This window comes from Bubalus kerabau, chromosome 15 (assembly GCF_029407905.1).
Source record: "Bubalus kerabau isolate K-KA32 ecotype Philippines breed swamp buffalo chromosome 15, PCC_UOA_SB_1v2, whole genome shotgun sequence".
Taxonomy (NCBI): Eukaryota; Metazoa; Chordata; class Mammalia; order Artiodactyla; family Bovidae; genus Bubalus; species Bubalus kerabau.
Genome location: NC_073638.1, coordinates 8,766,798 through 8,785,276, shown reverse-complemented (window position 1 = coordinate 8,785,276; position 18,479 = coordinate 8,766,798). Strand labels below are relative to the sequence as shown.

The following is an 18,479-nucleotide window of genomic DNA, read 5'->3' as shown; positions in this document are numbered from 1 at the left end:
CCTTAATGATCTTGGGAGTGGTTTTTTTTTTTTCTTTATGCTGTGAAAGAAACTTCTCAAATTATCAAGTAGAACAGTCATCTTATACTTACCATATTCTCCTTGTACAGATTTAAACTTAAGTGAAAGAGAAAATAAAGGCTAAATACCCAAGGCCTATGCTTTCCCTAGAGCACTTATCCCTCTCTCCACCAAGAGAAACTTCTGTCCACTCAGAAAAGACATGTGCATTCAGGAGAAATTCAGTATAAGGGCTTCAGGCTACATGCCAAGAAAACAAGGTCTCATTTTTCAATCTACACTGGAAATATCCTTTCCCAATATACAACCCTTTCACCATATAGGGCCTTTCCTGGTGGCTCAGATGGTAAATGATCCACCTGTAATGCAGGAGACCAAGATTCTATCCCCTAGAGAGGGGAATAGGTGGGCTACCCACTCCAGTATTTGCACCTGGAGAATTCCATGAACAGAGGAGCCTGGTGGGCTACAGTCCATGGGGTTGTAAAAAGTCGGACATGTCTGAACAACTAACATTTCACTGTACATCTTCCCCTTTACCTCTGCTTTCTGCTATTTATAGTTATTATATGATCCACCAATACATAGGAATTTTCATTTGTTTATTCCATTTAGCTACCTGTTAGAGCCTGCCAGACTCCTGAGATATAGGTACACTTGTATTGAAAATATATTCCACAGCCTATAGAATGTGAAGCCCATCCATATATTTCTCCAGTTTTTCAGGGAGCTTAGGGTCTATGGCCATGCTAGTCTCCTTGATTGACTATATCCTGCATGCATGCTAAGTCACTTCAGTTGCATCAGACTCTTTGTTACCTTATGGACTCTAGTCCTCCAGGCTCCTCTGTCCGTGGGATTCTCCATGCAAGAATACTGGAGTGGATTGTCATGCCCTCGTCCAGGAGAGCTTCCTGTATTTTACAGCTGTTCTTTTATCTTATATTCACTGCAAATATGAGATCCAGCCCTTTACTGTGATCCCCACAAGTTAAAGTGACTCATACATAATAGTTTATACAATTATTTCTATATTTGATTATGCTTACATGTTTTTCATCATATTTTAAAAATTAAGACAGAAATGGTTTGTATAACGTGAAGATGTATATATGTATACCATGTATATATAACGTGACATATAATGTGTGTGTATATATATGTGTGTGTATATATATGCTGCTGCTGCTAAGTTGCTTCAGTTGTGTCTGACTCTGTGTGACCCCATAGACGGCAGCCCACCAGGCTCCTCTGTCCATGGGATTCTCCAGGAAAGAACACTGGAGTGGGCTGCCATTTCCTCCTCCAATACATGAAAGTGAAAAGTGAAAGTGAAGTCGCTCAGTCGTGTCCGACTCTTAGCAACCCCATGGACTGCAGCCTACCAGGCTCCTCCGTCCATGGGATTTTCCAGGCAAGAGTACTGGAGTGGGGTGCCATTGCCTTCTCCAGTATATATAACATACATATATGGTCATAGCAAACACCCTAGTCATAGCAAACTGGTCATAGCAAACACTCTCTTCCAACAACACAAGAGAAGACTCTACACATTGACATCACGAGATGGCCAACACTGAAATCAGACTGATTATATTCTTTAAAGCTAAATATGGAGAAGCTCTATAGAGTCAGGAAAAAAACAAGACCTGACTGTGGCTCAGATCATGAACCCCTTGCTGCTAAATTCAGACTTAAATAGAAGAAAGTGGGGAAAACCACTAGACCATTCAGGTATAACCTGAATCAAATCCCTTATGATTATACAGTAGAAGTGAGAAATAAATTTAAGGGACTAGATCTGATAGACAGAGTGCCTGATGAACTATGGACGGAGGTTTCTGACATTTTACAGGAGACAGGGATCAAGACAATCCTCAAGAAAAAGAAATGCAAAAAAGCAAAATTGCTGTCTGAGGAGGCCTTACAAATAGCTGTGAAAAGAAGAGAAGCGAAAAGCAAAGGAGAAAAGGAAAGATATACCCATTTGAAGGCAGAGTTCCAAAGAACAGGAAGGAGAGATAAGAAAGCCTTCCTCAGAGATCAATGCAAAGAAATAGAGGAAAACAATAGAATGGGAAAGACTAGAGATCTCTTCAAGAAAATTAGAAATACCAAGGGAACATTTCATGCAAAGATGGGCACAATAAAGGACAGAAATGGTATGGACCTAACAGAAGCAGAAGATATTAAGAAGAGGTGGGAAGAATACACAGAAGACCTGTAGAAGAAAAGACCTTAATGACCCAGATAATCACGATGGTGTGATCACTCACCTGGAGCAAGACATCCTGGAATGTGAAGTCAAGTGGGCCTTAGGAAGCATCACTATGAACAAAGCTAGTTGAGGTGATGGAATTCCAGTTCAGCTATTTCAAATCCTAAGAGATGATGCTGTGAAAGTGCTGCACTCAATATGTGAGCAAATTTGGAAAACTCAATAGTGGCCACAGGACTGGAAAAGTTCAGTTTTCATTCCCATCCCAAAGAAAGGCAATGCCAAAGAATGTTCAAACTACCATAAATTGCACTCATCTCACATGCTAGTAAAGTAATGCTCAAAATCCTCCAAGCCAGGCTAGGCTTCAGCAATACGTGAACCATGAACTTCCAGATATTCAAGCTGGATATAGAAAGGGCGGAGGAACCAGAGATCAAATTGCCAACATGTGTTGGATCATCAAAAAAGCAAGAGAGTTCCACAAAAACATCTATTTCTACTTTATTGACTATGCCAAAGTTTTTGTGTGGATCACAATAAACTGGAAAATTCTGAAAGAAATGGGAATACAAGACCATCTGATCTGTCTCTTGAGAAACCTGTGTACCAGTCAGGAAGCAAAAGTAGGAACTGGACACAGAACAATAGATGGTTCCAAATAGGAAAAGGAATACGGCAAGGCTGTATATTGTCACCCTGCTTTTTTAACTTATATGCAGAGAACATCATGAGAAACCCTGGGCTGGAGGAAGCATAAGCTGGAATCAAGATTGCTGGGAGAAATATCAATAACCTCAGATATTCAGATGACACCACCTTTATGGCAGAAAGTGAAGAGGAACTAAAAAGTCTTTTGATGAAAGTGAAAGAAGAGAGTGAATAAGTTGGCTTAAAGCTCAACATTCAGAAAACTAAGATCATGGAATCTGATCCCATCATTTCATGGGAAATAGATGGGGAAACAGTGGAAACAGTGTTAGACTTTATTCTTTTGGGCTCCAAAATCACTGCAGATGGTGATTGCAGCCATGAAATTAAAAGATGTTTGCTCCTTGGAAGGAAAGTTATGACCAACCTAGACAGCATATTAAAAATCAGAGACTACTTTGTCAACAAAGGTCCGTCTAATCAAGGCAATGGTTTTTCCAGTAGTCATGTATGGATGTGAGAGTTGGACTGTAAAGAAAGCTGAGCACCGAAGAATTGATCCTTTTGAACTGTGGTGTTGGAGAAGACTCTTGGGAGTCCCTTGGGCTGCAAGGAGATCCAACCAATCCATCCTAAAAGAGATCAGTCCTGGGTGTTCATTGGAAGGACTGATGTTGAAGCTGAAACCCCAATACTTTGGCCACCTGATGCGAGCAGTTGACTCATTTGAAAAGACCCTGATGCTGGGAAAGATCCAAGGCAGGAGGAGAAGGGGACGACAGAGGATGAGATGGTTGGATGGCATCACCGAGTCAATGGACATGAGTTTGAGTATACTCCGGGAGTTGGTGAAGGACAGGGAGGCCTGGTGTGCTGCGTTTCATGGGATTGCAAAGAGTTGGACACAATGGAGCAACTGAACTGAACTGAATAACATATACAAAGAAGACTTATGGAAATGTCAGTGGGGGATATTAGACTGAAAGGCACAACATGCAAACACACATATGAAATTGCCAACAGGAAATCCAGTTCTTAAAGTTCCTTGGAGTCATCTTACAGCAGGGCTTCTCACTGGTACTTGTGCTCCCACCTTCTTTTCACCCAGATTCTACTATCTCACTGATTCCTCCTCACCCACCCACAGCCACTGGGACTTTGGATTCATCACTCACTATTGTGAAGAGCAATTGTCCTCAAGATGCTCAGCTGGTGACTGTATATGTGTTCTCAGTCACTCAGTTGTGTCCAACTCGTTGCGACCCCATGAACTATAGCCTGCCAGGTTCCTCTGTCCATGGAATTTTCCAGGCAAGAATACTGGAGCAGTTTGCCATTTCCTAACCCAGGGGATCTTCCCTACTCAGAGATCAAACCTTGTGTCTCTTGTGTCTCCTGCATTGGCAGGCAGATTCTTTACCACTTTACCACCTGGGAAGTACTGGTGGATAGCCCTTTTGTTTAATAAGATCCATCCTTCCAATGGCACTTGTGGGAAAAACTAGCAAAAATTTATTCTGCTATATTTTTAGACTTACAACATTACTTTTACCATAAGATGTACAGATTAGCCAATACCAGATCATGCCTTTGAGAATAGCAGTATTGCGTTATTGTTTGTTTAGAATCATCTCTTTGGCTAACCCACTGTTCTCAGGTTTTTAAGTAGAATTTGAGAATAGTCTTGAAAATAGACACTTTTCTTTATGTCTGGAGATAGTCATTATTGTAACAGTCAATCTATAAATGTCCAGGTTCTCAAAGTACTCCCTGGTCTTGTTATTGTCAATAACTGTTTCTGACATGTCTTGATAATTCCTTAACCATCTCATATTTGTCATTTGTATTCATCTTTTCTAAATCAGGATTTTACAATGAATGAATATTCTCCAAACCACCTAAGACTAACCATTCATTAAATTAATGTATCTTTTCATTTATTATACCTACTTACTCTCTCATAGCAATACATCTCCCTGGATATATTGGTAAAAGCCACATTTAATCTCAAACTCCTTTTGCTGCCATTAGCTGATATTTCCTGCCCTTACCTTTTGTTCTTAAATCTCAACTGATCCACAAATTTTTCTTCAACTTTGGATTTTACAGCAACATTAGATATGCATACTGGTTGCATTTTTCATTGTCATAAGAATTGTAATTTATTGAACCATAATAACAATGTCCTCTAAAATAGTTACTCCCCTGCCAATCCTCACCAATTTACATACTATTTTGTTGCCATAAATTTGCTTTCTAATTATCTAATGTAGATGAACAGAATTCTAATTCTTTATGGTACTACAGTCAAAATGAGAATCATAAATTCTGATACAATTGTCATTTTTTCAAAGCCAAAAAAAACCTGCTATAGGCATCCTCCAAGAAGAGCTTCTGATTCCCAAATCTGTACTGCTCTGTACATGGCTATAGCATAAAATGTTTCCTATTGAAGTACACAGAACACTTGATTGCATTATTTGTCTCCACTGTAAGTTCCATGAGAGCAGAATCAGGTGTTCTTATTCTCTAAATTTCCAGTGTATATCACTGTGCCTGTCCTACATGAGATACCCAGTGAAATATTCCGTGATTTTTTTTTTCATTTCCCAACTATGTTGAAGTTATGGCATCCTTCCTTCTAAGGATTTCAATAGATAGAATTATTGCACATGTTATATACTTTTACAGAGAATTTACTTCTCTCCCATGACCAGAAGTAAACTCAAATCCATGAAAGACAAAGGAAGTAAAATAGAGGGAGCATATGTTACCAGAATGCAAAAAGGAGGATTAAGTACAAGCAGGCTTCAATATGTGAAACTTGCATTTAATTTTTTTTTCTCTTGTATGTAGGTTAGTCAAGTTCAAGCACATTTTTAATAAGCAAAATCTATTATAATTTTTTCTAGTTTTCCAATGCAGTTAATCTTTTATGATGTAAATACTGACCACTGACAATGAACAATAATAGCAACAGAAGTCACTTTCTCTTTAAGCTTACCAGATCCTGTGCTGGACATTTTTACATGTGTTTTTCTTTACAGTATAGGCACTTGAAATTTAAAAAGGTTATCAACTTGCCCAAATTTTCTCAGACTGAAATGTGTAGGAAATTGCTTTTTGTTTTATTTTGTAGGAGGTTGTTTTGACAGGTCTGTATGACTACAAAATCATTGTTCTCTTCATTACACAAAGAAATTATAATACTGACAATTATGAAAAACCACAAAAACAATGAAACTGAATAAAAATGCATTTAAAATCTTCATTGCTGCTACTTGACTATTATGCACACACAAATAAGTTTACTGGGGGGCAAATGAGTAGAAACAGAATGATACAGTGAAACACCTCTGAACTGATCGTCAGATTACTAATCTTCTAATGCAATTACTTTCACAACTGAACATATAATCTTGTATAAATTGTGTAATCTCTACAACCTTAGTTTACTGACCTATACACACAAGCTAATTCTGTGTCCCAATCTGTAGTTCTAAAACTCTTTACCATCAATATATGTGTAATTCTAGTACCATGAACAAATGTCAAAAAAGCCAAATTGGGACTTCCCTGTTATACAGTGGCTAAGACTCCATGGTCCCAATGCAGGGGACCTAAGTTCAATTCCTTTTCAAGAAACTAGATCCGACATGCCACAACTAAGAGTGAGAGCAGCCAAATAAATTAAGTAAATATTTTTTTAAAAAGAAAAAAGCCTTAACTTGGCTATCCAATATATCCAAATGCCAATTCACCAAAAAGTAAATACAAAAGTAAAACTAAAAATACTCTTTTATTTTTAACTTTTCAGCCATCTTATACAGTGTTAAGGTTTTATTATTGATATATTTAACAAATTTTCTGATTACTCCTTTCAGATGATTTGAAGATAACAATTTTGAGTTCTTCCTCAGGATACTATTCACTTCATTAGCCAGGAATAAAACATTTTCAATGATCTGCCCCCTTACTGCCTACTTCTCCAACTTCAATTTCTCACTATTCTCAACTGTCTTCTAATGCTATTGCTTTCTTATTACTTAGATGTTTTTTTCATCTTCTCTTCTCTCTGCAAAATTTTTCTGCTCTCCTTCTCCAACTTGTGAGCTCTACTTATCTTTAAATATTTAGCTCAGCACCACCTTCTCTTAGGTGGCGGTTTAGTTGCTTAGGAGCCTTCCCTAAACCACCAGAAGGGATTCAACTCTCTTCTGCATTCATATAGCCCCTTGCATACACTTCCATTGCTGCATATAACATATACATTGCATTGGCTTGCATATCTGCCTAAGCTGTAAGCTCCCTCTACTTAGCTCAGAATGTGATATACAGGAGGCAGTCAATAAGCTTTTGGAATCCTTGATTGACTATCAAATGATTAAAAATCTATCATCATTTCCAGGTTTTTTATAGGCAAGAGGGTCACAGCAACAGTCAAGTTATTGAAACGCAGAAACCTCAAGCAGTAGTCCCACTCCCCGATGCTGGAGTCTATATCATTGAAGTGCGAGCATATGGTGAAGGAGGGGATGGAACCGCTAGTTCCCAAATCAGGGTCCCATCATATTCAGGTAAGTTTTGACACAGTAGGCTTAATTTGATAACCACTAACATTAACATGATGTAAACCTCATCAAAATTAACATGATGGATTACATGGTTCAGAGACTTTGAAGGTTCTCTACTCTTATCCTCTGATTGTTATATGCAAGCATGCTCCACTGCTCATTTGTGTCCAACTCTTTACCACCCCATGGACTATAGCCTGCCAGGCTCCTCTGTCCATGGTATTTTTCAGGCAAGAATAGTAGACTTAGTTGCCCTTTCCTTCTCCGAGGCACCTTCCCAACCCAAGAATCAAACCCAAGTCTCCTGCATCTGCTGCAATGGCAAGCAGATTCTTTACCACTGAACCACTTGGGAAGACAGATTACTATATGATCCTCTGATTAATACAAACCATGGTGGCCCACCCACAACTGTGAAATTTCCACACATCTAGGAAGGAGTTAACAGTCTCATTAGATTATCTTTATTTAAGAAGTTCCCCAGTCTTCCCTGACCACAAGAAGTACACTGCCAGCCATGTGGGCTTTGCAATACTGCTTTTAAACTGGTTTTGCTCTTGTTCAGTTGTAAAGTCATGTCCAACTCTGCAACCCCATGTACTGCAGTATGCCAGGCACCCCTGTCCTTCCCCGTCCATCTCCTGAAGTTTACTCAAACTCATGTCTATTGAGTCAGTGGTGCCATCCAGCCATCTCATCCACTGTCATTCCCTTCTCCTCTTGCCTTCAACCTTTCTCAGCATCAGGGTTGTTTTTTTTTTTTTTTTTTTTTCCAAAGAACTGGCACTTTGCATCACGTGGCCAAAGTATTGGAGCTTCAGCATCAGTCCTTCCAATGAATGTTCATGGTTGATTTCCTTTCTAGAGTTGACTGGTTGGATCTCTTTGCTGACCAAGGCACTCCCAAGAGTCTTCTTCAGCACCACAGTTCAAATGCATAAATTCTTTGGCATTCAGCCTTTTTTTATGGTTCAACGCTCATATCCATACATGCCTACTGGAAAAATCATAGCTTTGATTAGATGGACCTTTGTTGGGAAAGTGATGTCTTTGATTTTTAAGGCACTGTCTAGGTTTGTCAAAGCTTTTCTTCCAAAGAGCAAGCATCTTTTAATTTCATGGATGCGGTCACCATCTGAAGTGATTTTGGAGCCCAAGAAAATAAAGTCTATCACTGTCTCGATTGTTTCCTTGTCTATTTCCCATGAAGTGATGGGACCAGATACCATGATCTTAGTGTTTTGAATGTTGAGTTTTAAGCCAGATTTTTCACTATCCCCTTTCACTTTCTTCAAGAGGCTCTTTAGTTCCTCTTCATTTTCTGCCATTACAGTGGTATCATCTTCATATACAAGATTGTTGATATTTCTCCCAGCAATCTTGATTCCAGCTTCTGCTTCATCCACCATGGCATTTCACATGATATATTCTGCATATAAGTTAAATAAGCAAGGTGACAATATATAGCCTTGATCTTCCCTTTCCTAATATTGAACCAGTCCATTGTCCCATGTCCAGTTCTAACTGTTGCTTCTTGACTCACATACACATTTATTAGAATGCAGGTAAGATGGTCTGGTATTCCCACCTATTTAAGAATTTTCCACAGTTTGTTGTGATCCACACAATCAAAGGCTTTCGTGTAGTCAATGAAACAGAAGTAGATGTTTCTCTGGAATTCTCTCACTTTTTCTATGATCCAGCAGATATTGGCAATTTGATCTCTTTTTCCTCTGCCTGTTCTAAATCCAGCTTCCACATCTAGAAGTTCTTGGTTCATATACTGTAGAACCTAGCTTGAATGATTCTGAACAATACCTTGCTAGCATGTGAAATGAGTGCAATTGCATGGTGGTATGAACATTTTTTGGCATTGCCCTTCTTTGGGATTGGAATGAAAACTGACATTTTACAGTCCTATGGCCACTGCTGAGTTTTCCAAATTTCCTGACATATTGAGTGCAGCACTTTAACAGCATCATCTTTTAGGATATGAAATAGTTCAGCTGGAATTCCATCATCTCCACTAGCTTTGTTCATAGTGATGCTTCCTAAGGTCCACTTGATGTCACACTCCAGGATGTCTGGCTCTAGGTGAGTGACCACACCTTTATGGTTATCAGGGTCATTAAGATCTTTTTTGTATAGTTCTTCTATGTATTCCTGCCAACTCTTCTTAATCATTTCTGCTTCCATTATGTCCTTAACATTTCTGTCCCTTATTGTGCCCATCTTTGCATGAAATGTTCCATTGGTATCTCTAATTTTCTTGAAGAGAAAATTAGTCTCTAGTCTTTCCCATTCTATTGTTTTCCTCTATTTCTTTGCATTGTTCCTTTAAAAAGCCTTTCTTATCTCTCCTTGCTAGTCTCTGGAACTCTGCATTCAGTTGGATTATCTTCCCCTTTCTCCTTTGCCTTTCGCTATCATTCTAGCTTAATATATCTCTTTCTCTATTGTAGTGACTGCTTTTATCATTAGATAATGAACAGTGAGGAGCAGGAAATTTTAAAAGGAATGTTTTTAAAAATTAAAATAGTATTAGGTTTATTGATTTAAAAATATATTATAAATTTCATTGCATTTTTTCTTTTTCCAGCTTTATTTTGAAATATAACTGAAATTTAACATTGTGTAAATTTAAGGTGTACAAGAGTTGATATGATACACATATATAATACATCTGTACACAAATATATTGAAAAAAATATAGCTAATACTTCCATCAGACGATATAATTGCTAATTCTTTCTTGTGGTGAGAACATTTGAATTTACATTCTTCAGTTCAGTCACTCAGTGGTATCTGACTCTTTGCAACCCCATGAATTGCAGCATGCCAGGTCTCCCTGTCCATCACAAACTCCCAGAGTTCACTCAAACTCATGTCCATTGAGTCGGTGATGCCATCCAGCCATCTCATCCTCTGTCATCCCCTTCTCCTCCTGCCCCCAGTCCCTCCCACCATCAGAGTCTTTTCTAATGAGTCGACTCTTCGCATGAGGTAGCCAAAGTATTGGAGTTTTAGCTCTAGCATCATTCCTTCCAAATAACACCCAGGGCTGATCTCCTTTAGAATAGACTGATTGGATCTCCTTGCAGTCCAAGGGACTCTCAAGAGTCTTCTCCAACACCACAGTTCAAAAGCATCAATTCTTCGGCGCTCAGCTTTCTTCACAGTCCAACTCTCACATCCATACATGACCACTGGAAAAACCATAGCCTTGACTAGATGGACCTTTGTTGGCAAAGTAATGTCTCTGCTTTTGAATATGCTATTCAGGTTGGCCATAACTTTCCTTCCAAGGAGTAAGCGTCTTTTAATTTCATGGCTGCAATCACCATCTATAGTGATTTTGGAGCCCCCAAAATAAAGTCTGCCACTGTTTCCCCATCTATTTCCCATGAAGTGGTGGGACCAGATGCCATGATCTTAGTTCTAGCAACCTTCAAATATATATTATATTTTATTATTTGCAATCATGATGTTGTATACTAGATCACTATAATTTATTTGAACATCATTATTATTATCAGCAATATTAATAATTTCTAACTTTTATAAAAAAGTTATAGAGCTCTTGCTATAAGTCTGACACAATCATAAATGCTTAACAACTGATTTAATTTTCTTAACAATCTATGAGGTAGGTGGCATTTTTTTGTTTTATGGAGAAAATTTAAGTAATTTGCCTAAGATCATACTATTATTAATACTAAGAGGAAGAACTGGAATTCACACCCACTGCCACCATTATTATATCAGCAAGAGAAAAACTGATTAAAAGAAGGGAGATTTTACAAATTCAGAAGAAAGTAATCATTTCATTGAGTTTGTGAAAATAAAATGCAAAAAGTTACATTAAAGACATAAATCTCTCATTGAAAAGATATTGGGCAATTTTTATTAAAGCCTTAAATAAAAAATGTTTAATGTACATTTAATTAATGGGTAATTATGAGCATTATTATTTGGGCTTCTGTGGTGGCTCAGATGTAAAGAATCCACCCACAGTGCAGCAGACCTAGGTTCCGCCTGCAATGCAGGAGACCCGGTTTCGATCCCGGGGTCAGGAAGATACCCTGGATAAAGGCATAGCAACCCACTCTAATATTCTTGCCTGGAGAATCCCATGGACAGAGAAGCCTGACAGGCTACAGTCCATGGGGTCACAAACAGACATGACTGAGTGACAAAGCATAGCACAGCACTTGAGCATTATTTATTGAGCAATCATTCTCAAGTGAAATTGTCAACTTTTATGTTTCAGTTGATAATACTTAGTCCAGTCAACCCATTTCCTGAGCTTTAATAACATTCAATCTCCTGGTATTAGACCCATAAAACAGGAGCAACAATAGGTTTCATTCTTATCTCTTTTCTAAAACCTAAAAGCCTAAGAAGCTAAATGACCTGCTCAAGTGAAATAGTTAATTAGTTTCATATCTGAGACTAGAAATTGATTCAATTTTTTTTTCTTTGCTTGTGTTTTGCTATGCTGAAATAGCATGGTTTTCTTTCATGGATTCTATGTGGAATTTGAGATATAGACCCTACTTAATATTCTGAAAGTGAGGAGGTTTTTTTGTACAAGTGTCATGTAAGTTGATTTAACAAGCATGCAGCCACTCTCATATAAATAGAAAGAATGCTTTCATAGTTTTTATTTATTATGCATGCACACGCCACTGAGGCTTTGCCATCAAACCTTTCTTATAGCTCACATGTGGCCATGCACTTCACAATGACCCCATTTTGTACAAGTTGAAATATATGTAACGTTCTCCAATATGTTGAATAATAGATTTTATTAGCACCTTAGCTGTAAAAATTTTCAAAGGAAAGAAGATTTGCTGCTTTGGGTGTATGTATGTGTGGTTTACAAAACAAAGGTTTCTTCAGTTCTTAAATATGTCTGGAAAATAAACTGAGAGTCTATCCTGTAAGAAAAATCACACCTAGAATTCTGTTACACCCAATCTGGCCAGAGAGGATAGCTTGACAGAACGATGATTCCAAAAATTGGTTGGTACATTTTATTATTAATTTATCTTTATGTGTTTAATTAAAGCCAATCATTGTTTTAATAGAGATAACACATAAAAGCATATCTTTCCCCTAATCCCTAACTCAATGACTTTAAAAAAGCAATGGCAACCCACTCCAGTATTCTTGCTTGGAAAATCCCATGGACAGAGGAGCCTGGCGGGCTGCAGTCCATGGGGTCGCTAGCAGTAGGGCACGACTGAAGCGACTTAGCAGCAGCAGCAGCAGAGCCCCAGTATCATCAGCAACACTGAGATAAACAATAGCACATACTGCATAGGAAAGTTGTGAAGGTCAAATAAGATAGTCTGTATAAAGGGCTTAGTACAGTACTTTGCATATAGTAAGCATTCATTAGAAATCAATCATGATGATGATATGTTCCAAGGCTTCTGGCTTGAATAACCGAAAATCTAAGAATGATACTTAGTTTGTAAATTTATGGCACTATCAAAACTACTTCACAAAAATCCATCCAAATTAGTGAGTTTAATCAGGCAGCCACCCCAATACATTAACTACATACAATGCTTTTGTCTCAAGATGAAAGTCATGTCCAAATCTTTGCAACCCTATGGACTGTAGACTGCCGGTCTCCTTTGTCCATGAGATTCTCCAGGCAAGAATACTGGAAGAGGTTGTCATTTCCTCCTCCAGGGGATCTTCCCAACCCAGGGATCAAACCAGCATCTCTTATGTCTCCTGAATTGGCAGGCAGGTTCTTTCTCAGTAGCGCCACCTGGGAAGCCCTCGCAAGAGTAATGAAAGATGCCTCTTCTTTGCCGAGTTTGGTGTGAGAATCTCAATTCAAACAAATCCAGAATTTAAGCCTGCTCACTGTAAAATCAATTAAAGATCCATGCATAAATTAAATATTTTATGATTAAATTTAAAATTTTAATTCATTGAATTATGAATTCTAGTTGCCACAAACTTTTGCTAATTATTTTTATTCCATTTCCTGAATTTTGCACTATGGAAATTATTTTATTCTCATACCTGGAATTTGGGATGTTTTCCATCAGTTTCTCATTGTTGAAAGTCATACTTAGATATATTTCTTTTAGATATATTTGATTGATGTTTTATATATATTTGATTATATATATTTGTTCAAGGTGACACAACCTTTTAAAGACACTATTCCATATACACTTCTGCCCTCAGTATATCTTTTGAGAACCCCAGACAACCTCTTGTTTCCTAAACACAAGGAATGCTCTCATCAGAAACAGGATTGATATTGCATTCATTTGTCTTAACATACCTTAAAAATGAGTTTATCCTAGATCAGGCAAAGCCAAAATAATTCTGTCCATTTAATGCTTCTCCTTTTTACAGGTGGGAAAATCACTAGTGCTCAGTCAGCCCTCCATACTCTCTCCATGTCTCCATCAGTAACATTGCTTTTGGCATTGATGATTCCTTCAACTCCTTGGTGAAAACTTCAGACTTAATTTGATTTTCTTCGCTTTAGCTTGATAACTACAGTGAATAGAGTAGTAATGTAACTGGAAACTCAGGACTTTGAGATGAGCGTCAAAAACTTGGAACTATACATGGTGCACTTACAGAAGATTGAGGGGAATATTACTTATCCATCAGGTTTTTTTTTTGTTGTTGTTTTGGTTTTTGTAAATGGAGAGGACAGTTCTTGGTCCAATAAAAATATGCAGATTGTATGTAATGAATTTTTGTAAATAAAGTAATTTCTGTCAAATGTATTCTTTACTTTTTTAGTATGTTGGAATTTGATTTTATATCTGATGACCCTGAGTGTGTGCCATCCATTTGTTGAGTAAGTGGTCTCTAGCAGATCTGTTTCAAACACAAATATAAAACAGAATGAAAAATTCACTTAATACTCCAAGTCTACTGTTTTTAATTTTTCCTTCATCTGACTATACTAATCGACAAGCCAGCAGGAGATATGAAAACATATTTCAATTGTGTGGTTAATTATAGGATAGTACACAAAAATTTTCCCACAAAAATATTGTATGATTGCATTATGAAATAGCAAAATTTGTCAGATGCTATTCTATATGCATCCCTAGAGCCAGTTATTAGGGTAGGGAGTAAGCCATTTATATTAGTGCAAGGTAAATAGAAAGTGAGTCCAAATGAACTGAAGTGCTATTGTTTTCATCAAGTACTATGTTATCTAGCTGAAAATATAATAAATGTTATATTTTTAATAACAAAAGATAATTTAAAGTCATTATATATACATGTAGAGATGATCACTAAAGGCTGCAGATACTGACATGCTGCCAAGGGTGCTAATTTGAAAATGAATAAAAGACAGAGCTTTCCCATTCCCCCACCTATTTCCAAAAAAGGTATTGAATTAGGCCCAAGGTTTTCTTCTAACTGCAAATAACTTTAAGGACAGTGAAACTTTGTTCTGCAAGTAGTTTTACATACAGATTGTCTATGGATTAAAATGATGAAGCATAAAAAATGTTGATTTTTTAAAACAATTCCATGCATTACATGCCATTAATAAAATCTTACTGACTATTAAAAAAGAGGACCTCTTGGATAAATTGATTTTTTTTTAATTAAGCTGTGTGTGGAAACATGACCTCAGTACAGGGGCTCTGCTATTTCTTCTGCTTGAGAGGTAATACCCGTTTACTATTTGAGAATCAATTTGAAAATAAGTGATCTTCGGTAGGTTGTTGGAAAGCTAGGTTGAAGTTTTACATGTGATAATTTCTTACAGACATTCTAACAAATATGAGAACAGCCAGAGTTCACATTAGACCCAAGAAGATGCCTGGAAGGATAGTTATTGCAAAGTCATATGCCAAAAGAATAGCCTGGAGAAACTACCACTTTACAGGTGTTGTTAATATGATAACAAAAGGTTGATTCCTTTTTTTTTTTCTTTGTAAATTCTAAACCTGTTAATTCTCACATGTTTAATAGCAAGCAAAATTAAGCAGTATTGAGCTCAAATTGCTAGCTTTAGAGGTTAATCTTTATAGAATCAGAAGAAAGATTAGAGTTTCTGTTCTGAACATCCTCAGAGACTGGTTTCAGAGACACAGGACCACTGTTTGTGTTGCTTACTCACTCTCTTTGAGGGGAATTATGTCCAAGACACCCCTAAACAAACAAGAAGTGATTAAGAAGACTCTTTTGGTTAATAGATTATTGTAGTATATTACCACAGATGGTAGATATCCAAGCCTGTGAAAAATGACAACCAAGTGGCCTTCCTTGAGCACCTCCTTTGAAGTGGGAGAGACCGGACTTTGCATATAGAGAGAATGCTAATTGTTTAGCAGGCAAATATGGGTTCTCTCAAGTATGATATAGCTTGCAGAAGCAGATTGTACATCTGAAAAATGCAGCAAAAATATTAAAGAATGGGCAATAACTTTTACTTCATATTTGATAAATCAAATCATTTTCTTCATTTTCCGTGGTGTTTCAAACGACACAGTAGACTTTAAGAACTGAATTATAAAACAAAGCCCAGTGAAATATAATGTCAGTATATGGAAAATTCAACCTAACCAATATTTCTGACTAGCTGATAGATGGTGTATATCTGACAGAATACTTAAATGTAGAATGTCTGAGATATTATAGGAATCAGTGATATGGAATGGTTTCATTCAATATTCACAGAATATGTATTTTGCATCATGAAGCTATTAAAAAACAGGTTTTAAATGTTTAGGTACTTATGTATTACATACTGTTACTTTGTAGAAAGCAGAACATCATTCCTTATCAAGGTACATTATACTCAGTGAACTTTTTCTTGGATGGACTAGTAACCACGCAGTCTTAACTCACTAAAGAGACTGTATTTTTGTATATTGTCAGTTGAACTATGAAGAAAAAAAGACTCCCCATTATTAAAATTTTCATGAAACTGAATGTTTTGCATACCCAAATGAAGGTACGGTGGATCCCATGTCAAACCATTAAATATATTGTATACAGTCTGTATATATATTATATATAATGGTATATACCATGTGGAAGGCACAGTCAGATAATAGTTCTGTGTACTGTTCTTGTAACATTAGATCTTTTTAATAAATAATTCTCTTTTTATTGACTTTTATCTTCTCTCCTGTCAGCTACATGAATAACATTATTTATTTTATGCAGACCACACTATGAACATGATTATGGTGGTGCTTTCACATTGAAAATATCATTATGTTAGGACTTTGCATGCTGTGATTATCTTAAATTGAAAAATCTTTATAGAGGTCCATAATAGTTCCAACTTGAAAACTGAAAGCTATGTCTAAGAATAAACCAAGCGAAGAAGTACAAATGAGATAAATTCAGACTTAAACTCTTGATTTGTTTCTTCTCAAGAAGACGACTTCATTAAATGCATTTTGTAAAGAGTTTGTTAAATACACATTTTTGCTTTTTTAAAGCACATTATATCCAATCTGGGCTTCATTGGTAGCTCAACAGTAAAAAATCTGCCTACAATGCAAGAAACCCAGGTTCAATCCCTGGGTTGGGAAGATCCCCTGGAGAAGGGCATGGCAACCCACTCCAATACTCTTGCCTAGATAATCCCATGGACAGAGGAGCCTGGGGGGCTGAAGTCCATAGGACTGCAGAATTGGACACAACTGAAACGACTAAGCAGAAGCAGCATATCCAAATCTATACCAGGTACAATTCTCATAGACAGCTTTTATGCTCCCTCTTTTGTGCTTCCTTAGTACCATGTATACATCTCTGCTGCTGCTGCTGCTGCTGCTGAGTCGCTTCAGTCGTGTCCGACTCTGTGCGACCCCACAGACGGCAACACACCAGGTTCCCCCATCCCTGGGATTCTCCAGGCAAGAACACTGGAGTGGGTGCGTGCATCTCTATTATACCAATAATTTCATGATATTGCAATGATTTGTGTATAAATGTGTCTTCTCCACTAACTAGGTTATGAAATCCTCCAAAGGAGACTAAATTATGCTCATTTTTTGGATTTCTGTCACTAGTGTACAATATAATACCTAGCACATATCAAGTGAGTACTTGATTGGATTTAGTTCCATGCTCAACTTTAAATTTGTTTAGAACAAGCGTCCAAAAGCCTGAGCAGTCATCCAAATCACCTGGGAACTCAAATCCTGGAGACTGATTCAGTAAGTCAGAGACAGGGGAATGCTTATTTTCAAAATCTTATGAAACACAGAATGATACAGTTCTATTGAAGGGAATTTGGCAATAACTAGTAAAATTTTATATGGATTTACCCTTTGACCTACCAATCTCATGTCTAGGGATCTATTTTTAAAATAGACTACAAAAATTATGCAATTTTAGGTGAACAAACAAGGTGCAGACTGATGAACATAGGCTCTCTGTTCTGGAAGAAGTAGAAAAAAATACAAACACGTATTTGCTAATATTCTTTAAAAGAAATAATGGAAGAATGAACTAAAAACTAATAAAAATTGTTACTTCCTAAAGAAGGGGAGAATGGGATATGGGCACAAATATACAAGTAAGCACTTTCTCAATGTACTTATTTCATAGTTTTAAGTTTGGAACTATATAAATGTTTTACATTAATTTAAAAATCAAACAAAAAGGAAAAAACAAAGTAAACTTCAAAAAATAAGAATAAACAGAAAATAACTAAACTAACTATATATCAATTTGATGATAAAAAACTTAAAAATTTTTCTTTGTAGGCGAATTACAACCACACAGATAAGTATTACAATTCAGTATTTTGACAGTATGGGATCGTCATGTCCCATATCATGTCTCTAACAAGACATATACAAGGACAAAACACACACATGCAAATCTTAATCTACATTCATTGGTCTTCTTGTAAGTAGCATAATTAGTATAATTGTTTTTGAACTAGCCAATATATAAATTTAATGCTAAAAATATTAAAAGATTATACTTTCAGAATTAAGAGTGGAAATACATACATACATAAAATAAAACCTGTAATCTTTGAC

The 18,479-nt window shown here is 36.8% G+C and overlaps 1 protein-coding gene across 1 annotated transcript in view; it reads left to right on the top strand.

The window, feature by feature from the left end:
• Window positions 1–14,183, top strand: part of CNTN5 (contactin 5) — a 649,216-nt gene extending 635,033 nt beyond the window's left edge. Inside the window, exons 22-23 of the mRNA XM_055548167.1 lie at window positions 7,299–7,467; window positions 13,852–14,183. Coding sequence (XP_055404142.1) covers window positions 7,299–7,467; window positions 13,852–13,952 — 270 coding nt within the window. The 3' untranslated portion in view covers window positions 13,953–14,183. The remainder of the gene's footprint in view (window positions 1–7,298; window positions 7,468–13,851) is intronic.
• Window positions 14,184–18,479: the final 4,296 nt, after the last annotated feature.